Source organism: Hemiscyllium ocellatum, chromosome 39 (assembly GCF_020745735.1).
Source record: "Hemiscyllium ocellatum isolate sHemOce1 chromosome 39, sHemOce1.pat.X.cur, whole genome shotgun sequence".
In the NCBI taxonomy this organism is placed as follows: domain Eukaryota; kingdom Metazoa; phylum Chordata; class Chondrichthyes; order Orectolobiformes; family Hemiscylliidae; genus Hemiscyllium; species Hemiscyllium ocellatum.
In genome coordinates this window covers 11,266,806-11,275,072 of record NC_083439.1, presented here as the reverse complement: position 1 = coordinate 11,275,072, position 8,267 = coordinate 11,266,806, and the positions used below count along the sequence as shown (strand labels likewise).

Genomic DNA, 8,267 nt, shown 5'->3' with positions numbered 1-8,267 from the left:
GATTACCTTGTTGGCTGGCTCAATGAGCTGCATGGAGATCAAACCAACTGAAAATAGGGCAGTCTTTCAGAGAATCAACCAATATCATTTGGGATACTCGCAGCATAATCTGGAGAGGGACCAAATATATAAGAGAGAGATCCAGCATGTGAGTGGTCTCTTCCCATCAACTCCATTCAACTCTACCTATCCTTATCAATATTAATCATATTCACCAGTGAAAGTGGGAGCAAAGGAATTAAAGTCAATACAAAAGTGAAAAATAGAACGGCTAAAATAGTAGGAGCAGAGCGTGTAAATCTTGTGATTGGGAAATACGGTACAAAGGTCCAACTAAGCCAGTTGCAAAGTCCCAATTAAAATATCCTGCAGAATTCCTTAAATATGCGTAAACACTGAAGACACATTTTGGAGGATGCTCTTTATCCCAGTTATTTTCCTAACCGGAATTTTGGATTCCTTGAGTCTTTCCACTAGACTGTGGAAGACTAGCAGGACGCCGTGATAAGTTTCTGCAACTGAGATTTCGCAAAACTGGCACTCTGTTGCCAAGGCAAGGAGTCGACCCTCCTGACTGGAAACCATCCTTTGGTGACAGAGGTCTCTCTTGTTCCCCACAATGATGATTGGTGCAGTGTCAATGCCTGGGTAATGTTTCATTGACTTGATGACTTGGATCTGCTGTTGAACTATGTTAAAACTGGCTCGGTCACAGATGCTATAAACCAATACAAAGCCATTTGCCCACTGGATCTGTTTCTCCTTCACAAAGTTTTGATTCAAATCCTTCAATGGAAACAAAGAATTGAGTCAATTCAAGCACCTCACACCTTCCTGTATAAACCAATTCCTCTCCGAACTCCCTTCACCCCCGAGGTACTAGCACTCCTTGGGGGAAAGTTGCTGGGTACTGAAAATCCCTCTCCCACACCCAAGTGACCATTCTTCAATGAGCCTCGGCAGTTATTCAACCATGGGGGGCATCATGGTTGCACTTTTTTCTGCCTTTAGCCAATGCTCACTTTGAACCTAGTACAATTTCTATCACCTTTTCTAAAAAAAACTAACTTGTGGGATGTGGGCGTTGTTGGCTGGGCCAACATTTATTGCCTGTCCCTAGTTGCCTTCGAGAAGGTGGTGGTGAGCTGCCTGCTTGTACCGCTGCAGTTGACTTGCTGTGGGTTGACCCACAATGCTCTTAGGGAGGGAATTCCAGGATTTTGAACCAGCGACAGTGAAAGAACAGCGATATATTTCCAAGTCAGAATGGTGAGTGGCTCGAAGAGGAAATTGAAGGTGCTGATGTTTCCATCTGTCTGCTGCCCTTGTCCTTCCAGACAGAAGAGATCAGGGGTTTGGAAGGTGCTGTCTGAGGATTTTTGGTGAATTTCTGCAGTGCATCTTGAAGATGGTACATACTGCTGCTACTGAGCGTTGGTGGTGGAGGGAGTGGATGGTTGTAGATGTGGTGCCAATCAGGTGGGCTGCTTTGTCCTGGATGGTGTCAAGCTTCTTGAGTGTTGTTGGAGCATCCAGGAAGGTGGAGAGTATTCACACTTGTGCCTTGTAGATGGTGGACAGAATGTAGGGAATCAGAAGATGAGTTACTTACCACAGTATTCCTAGCCTCTGACCTGCTCTTGTAGCCACTGTGTTTATGTGATGAGTCAAGTTGAGTTCCTCATCAATGATAACCTCCAGGATATTGATACTGGGGGTTTCAGTGATTGTATCACTATTGGATGTCAAAGGGCAGTGGTTAGATTTTCTCTTATTGGTGTTGGTCATAGCTATGGCATGAATGTTACTTGCCACTTGTCAGCCCAAGCCTGGATATTGTCCAGATCTTGTTACACTTGAACATGGACTGCTTCAGTACCTGAGGACTCGGGAATGCTGCTGAACATTGCGCAGTCATCGGCGAATGTGCTCACTTCTAACCTTATGTTGAAGGGAAGATCATTAATGAAGCAATTAATAACCATACCCACAACACGAGCTGAAAAGAAGATAAAACAAAGTACAGCTAATGCTGGCAATCTGAAACAGACGGATATGGAAATTGCTGGAGAAATTCAGCAAGTCTGGCAGTGTCTGCGAAGAGAAACTGAAAAGGAAATCTGTTTATCTTGGCTTATCAGAGTCATTGAGTCAGACAGCACAGAAACAGACCCTTCAGGCCAACCAGTCTCTGCTGACCATAATCCCAAACTAAACTAGTCTCACCTGCCTGCTCCTGGTCCATATCCCTCCAAACATGTACTAGTCATGTATCCACCCAAATGTCTTTTACGTGTTGTAACTGTACCCATATCCACCACTTCCTCAGGATATTCATTCCACGCTCAAACCACCCCCTGTGTAAAAAAAATTGTCTCTTTTTTAAATCGCTCTCCTCTCACCTTAGAAATTATGCCCCCTAATCAGTGGTGAATGAGTCACATTTGCTATACATTATATATTCACCTGCCCACAGGCATTCGGAAACTTTTGATTAGTCGCATACAGTTATTGAGCATCTGAAACAGCACAGCTCCCTTGTGAAGGAATCTGGACCCGAATGAGTTGGGCAAACTTGGGGCAAAGAATACTCACTTGGGGCAAAGAATACTCACTGGGCCATCTCAGAGTTGAAACCAGGAATCATAAAGGAGACTACTTATTTTCTTGTAAAATCATGTGCAGAAAGTAAAATAAAGACGGGGAGGAAAGCTAGGATAGAGAAACAGAGATGAGAGAGATAATGAGAAAAAGTCTAAAACAATATTTCTGACTCTTGAAAGTATCTCCAACAATAATTAAAATTTGAAGGAAAGACACTCTGGACCTGTGGACTTGGGGAAGCATGTGGTTAGCACTGCTGCCTCACAGCACCAGGGACCCAGGTTTGAAGCCACCCTCAGGTGGCTGTCAGAGTAGAGTTTGTACATTTTCCCTGCATCTGCGTCTGTGTTGGTTTCCTTCGGGTGCTCCGATTCCCTCCCGCAGTCTAAAGAAGTGTAGGTTAGGTGGACTGACTGGTAAATGCGGGTTTGTTGGTATGGAATAGGGGTGAGATGTTTTTCAGTGGATTGTTGTGGACTTGATGGGCTGAATGGCCTATATCCACACAAGGGTTCTATGAAGTAAGTATTTGTACCAGATAGTTTGGTTGGTAATTATCATTATATATCACAGAGTTAAAGAAAAATCACTTACATATGAATGGACAAGCCCCACTTTACTCAAGTGTATTTAGTGAAGATCTTGTGGATAAACACAGCAATATCAAACACTTACACGCTGAGTGTCTCCACAAGGTAATTGAGTAGCATTGTTTGTTGAGGAGCCGATAAAACTGGATAGCAGTTTTCAGATTCCTTGCATTCTCCTGCACATATAGTATGTACATGCAGGAAGCCAGAAATTACCACTGATGGCTCAGTGGTTTTATCATTCAGCAATTAATCCAGTGACCCAGGTAAGGTTCTTTGAATCCTGCTGAGGCAAATGGTGGAATTTGGATACAATAAAAATCTGGAATTAAGGGTCTAGTGATGACCATGGAACCACCGTCAATTGTCATTAAATCCCATCTGTATCAGTAATATCCGTTCGGAGTGTGGTCTGGCCAACATGTGATATCGGGCTCTCAGCAATGTGGTTGACATGTAATTGCCCCCGGGTAATAAATACTGGCCTGGCTAGTAACACCCACATCCCGGGAATGAATTTTTTAAAATTCCTTCATAGTTAGCACGAAGAACCTAATTGTGAGCAAACCGCAGAATTTAGGTCAGTACAGTTAACCAGACCTTTAGATCACAGCCCTGCCAGCTCTCTAAGGCAGATGAAAATGATCTATCACATTGATTTGAAAAAGAAAAGGAGAGTTATTGTGTCCTAGCTAATATTTATCCCACAATCAACATCTTCTCCAACAAACAGATTATCTCATCATTATACACTGTTATATATTAGAGGTTGCTATGTCAAATTCACAGTTATTTTTCATACATTCCAATATCCACTACACTTCAAAAGAACTCCATTAGCTGTACAGTGAAGAGCACTAGGATTACCTGAGTTTGTGAAAGATGCTAGAAAAGTCACAAGCGTTCTTTCATCAGAAATCCCAAAATTGAAATTTAGAAGATAGTTGATTTGTATAACATTGAAATCAAGATATTGGTGATGGAAGACTTCTTCATCGACATTCTCTTCTCACTCTTTAACTCCTTCTTCTTTTCACAGTTTTATTTTAAGTGTTCGCTTAAACTACCTTCTAAAGAGGTCTTCATTGGGTTCTGGAGCAACACAGGCTTCAGAGGCAACAGGCCTGTGACACCCAGAGCAAGACTGGCAGTGGCATGGCGAAGATTGGTGTAGATCTGAGCAGGGCACTTAAAGTGGCACGGTGTGGGCTGGTGTAACCTGGAGTGGGACATTCTCTCTGGGGCATAGTGTGGGCTGGTATAACTGGGAGTGGGACACTCTCTCTGGGGCATGGTGGGCTGGTGTAGCCAGGAGTGGGACACTCTCTGGGGCATGTTGTGTGCTGGTGTCGCCCGGAGTGGGACACTCTCTCTGGGGCATGGTGTGGGCTGGTGTATCCCGGAGCGGGACACTCTCTCTGGGGCATGGTGTGGGCTGGTGTATCCCGGAGTGGGACACTCTCTCTGGGGCATGGTGTGGGCTGGTGTAGCCCGGAGTGGGACACTCTCTTTGGGCATGGTGTGGATTGGTGTAACCATGGTGGGACACTCTCTCTGGGGGATGGTGTGGGCTTGTGTAGCCCGGAGTGGGACACTCTCTCTTTGGGGCATGGTGTGGGCTGGTGTAACCCAGAGTGGGACGCTCTCTCTAGGGCATGGTGTGGGCTGGTGTAGCCCAGAATGGGACGCTCTCTCTGGGGCGTGGTGTGGGTTGGTGTAGCCCAGAGTGGGACACTCTCTCTAGGGCATGGTGTGGGTTGGTGTAGCCCGATGTGGGATACTTTCTCTGGGACAAGGCGTGGGCTGGTGTAGCCCAGAGCGGGACACTCTCTCTGGGGGACAGTGTGGGTTGGTGTAGCCCGGAGTGGGACACTCTCTCGGGGGCATGGTGTGGGCTGGTGTAGCCCAGAGTGGTACACTCTCTCTGGGGCAGGGTGTGAGCTGGTGTAGCCCAGAGCGGGACACTCTCTCTGGGGGACAGTGTGGGTTGGTGTAGCCTGGAGTGGGACTGCAGTGGTGGAAATGGAAAACTTGGACTTTCTCCCAGTGATCTTCCTTTATTTTTTATGTTATTTTTAAGTTAATGAAGTGGCACCGATTCATAGAGACAGCATAAACTTTTCACTTTATTTTATATTGAATGCATGTGATAGTAAAAGATTCAATTCAATTCAGGGATTAGAAGCAGCTTGATTAATCCTTTCCAACATACATTAAACTATTGTGACCAGGTAACAACAGGTTAATCCTCAAACTATATCGAAACTAGTTTCAGATAGAAGATGGTGTTTAAAATTTATTTGTTCTTAAAGAGCTGACATTGTCATTAGAATTGTTAATGTGGTGTGAACAGGGAGGTTTCCATTTAATGCTAACAGAATGAAGCAGGATTACAGAGAAACTTTTATTCTGAGATATTCCGAGAGGTATTATCACTTCAAAAAGTCTTACCTGTTCATAGCAGGAATCCCAAATATTGAAAGAGACTTTCCTTCCGGCAACAGTCCCATTGTAACTGTAGATTGATTCTAAAACAGAAAGGAATCTCATAGGAATTCAGTCCTTTATCAAAACCAAAAATCTGCACTGAATATCTTTCTGTGCAAAATATTTACCGATATCTCCATATTCACCAATGAATCTTCTTGTCAAGAAACGGACAGTCAAAGCTGCAAATGAAAACAAATGCATTAAAACTGGTCTGAGAGAAAGATTTTATTGCATCACATTCTGCTGTTTGATCAACCTACCAGACTTCCCAACATTAGCTGCTCCTAATACCACCACATTGGCTTCCAGTTTTGACAGAAATGGTACAGCGATCTCGGGGAAGTAGTTGACAATTCGGCGAGGACCTCGCAGAATCATTTGGAATATTAAAGTTGAGCTCCCTCTCTCACTCTTCAGTGTGTGAACTGTGCTGAAAGTCCCGTGTCTCTGTGTGTGTGTGTGGTCTATATATGTACACAGACAGATGAAACCCGAGACACACTGGGTGACTCCACTGTTAGACTACAAGATACAAAATCAGAAGGGAATCACTGGAAAACAGATTTCGTAACAACTTTGCTTGTGTTGCTGATGTACTTGAGTTTGAATGAACATTATACAGAATCCAGAGAGAACTTTTAAAAACACATATTTTACCAGAACAAAAGCAAGCTGAAATGTTCTCACTGACGCCAGATGAAGGATTCCTAGAGGCCTGTTTTGCAACTGAAACTATTAAGGAGCTGAAGGTCAATTTTTTAAAATCCCTTATGGGACTATTCTTGCAATGCAATGTCTGGATAAGTTCCATAGATTCATATATTTAAAAGAATTTAAGGGAAAACTATGATAGAAAAGGGCATGAAATATGGCTGTGATAGATATTGATGAGCAAGGTTTGAGGTTCAAGAGCTGGGTAGACAACATGGCTCGCATTGCGCCAGTCTGGTCCCATTCAAGTTTCTTGAATCTTCCTCGATTACAGTACTTTTCTGGTGAGACATGATTTCTTGCGATAACTTTAGACACACCATGTGGTGTCAACCCACTAACAATTAAGGCCTGGATATTTAAAACGCGATCTTTTTAAACATTGTGACAAAACCTAACATTCTTTAAATATAAAAGAAGCTCATTAGGTGCTCTCGTAGCACAACACTAATGTCCTTATTGCTAGTTCAAGAAGATTGGATCATGTCTCAAAGGTGCGTACTATATTGTCCAAAAAGGTTGATTGAAATAGTTTGAAAGAAGCTGCTCAGACTTGGTAAGACAAGCAGGAGGCTGGGGGAACACAGCAAGGCAGGCAGCATCAGGACGGAGGGGAACACAGCAAGACAGGCAGCATCAGGAGGGAGAGGAACACAGCAAGGCAGGCAGCATCAGGACGGAGGGGAACACAGCAAGACAGGCAGCATCAGGAGGGAGGGGAACACAGCAAGGCAGGCAGCATCAGGACGGAGGGGAACACAGCAAGACAGGCAGTATCAGGAGGGAGGGGAACACAGCAAGGCAGGCAGCATCAGGAGGGAGGAGAACACAGCAAGGCAGGCAGTATCAGGAGGCTGGGAGAACACAGCAAGGCAGGCAGTATCAGGAGGGAGAGGAACACAGCAAGGCAGGCAGCATCAGGACGGAGGGGAACACAGCAAGACAGGCAGCATCAGGAGGCTGGGAGAACACAGCAAGGCAGGCAGTATCAGGAGGGAGAGGAACACAGCAAGGCAGGCAGCATCAGGACGGAGGGGAACACAGCAAGGCAGGCAGCATCAGGAGGGAGAGGAACACAGCAAGGCAGGCAGTATCAGGAGGCTGGGAGAACACAGCAAGGCAGGCAGTATCAGGGGGGAGAGGAACACAGCAAGGCAGGCAGTATCAGGAGGGAGGGGAACACAGCAAGGCAGGCAGCATCAGGAATGAGAGGAACACAGCAAGGCAGGCAGCATCAGGAGGCTGGGAGAACACAGCAAGGCAGGCAGCATCAGGAGGGAGGGGAACACAGCAAGGCAGGCAGCATCAGGAGGGAGAGGAACACAGCAAGGCAGGCAGCATCAGGAGGGAGGGGAACACAGCAAGGCAGGCAGCATCAGGAGGGAGGGGAACACAGCAAGGCAGGCAGCATCAGGAGGCTGGGAGAACACAGCAAGGCAGGCAGTATCAGGAGGGAGAGGAACACAGCAAGGCAGGCAGTATCAGAATTTGGAGAAGTCGACGTTTCGGGTGTACCTTCTTGGATTCCAGCATCTGCAGGGTTTTTGTTGCCTCAGATCCAGTAAAGCTGTTTAGCAGCAATTGGTGGAATTAGTGCACCGTTAAAAGCTTGCTTCCACCTCATTAAGCAAGGTGTTAAGTTTTCACAGTGAGAGTAACAATATAAGAAAGGAATTACATTCTCAGTAGTTGAACTGCTGCAAGGATTCCGTGGGAATTTCTATAAATACATCCATGGAGGAACTTCGGCGAACTGCTGGCAACTTTCAAGCTTTCACATTTTCCTGTGGATGCCAAGCTCCTGAAGTCACTGACAGTTTTGTTGTCTATTGACGTGGATGGAGAATCACCAAATGGGCAGGAATCTGCAAA

At 45.3% G+C, this 8,267-nt stretch overlaps 1 protein-coding gene across 1 annotated transcript; it reads right to left on the bottom strand.

The window, feature by feature from the left end:
- Positions 1 to 231: 231 nt before the first annotated feature.
- Positions 232 to 6,078, bottom strand: si:dkeyp-59c12.1 (Ras-related and estrogen-regulated growth inhibitor-like protein). The gene is made up of 4 exons (XM_060853097.1): positions 5,945 to 6,078; positions 5,810 to 5,863; positions 5,646 to 5,722; positions 232 to 786 (listed from the first exon to the last, which is right to left on the bottom strand). Exons 1-4 carry the CDS (start codon positions 6,060 to 6,062, stop codon positions 379 to 381), a joined length of 657 nt encoding a protein of 218 aa, XP_060709080.1. The 5' UTR covers positions 6,063 to 6,078; the 3' UTR covers positions 232 to 378.
- Between the last annotated feature and the right edge of the window lie 2,189 nt (positions 6,079 to 8,267).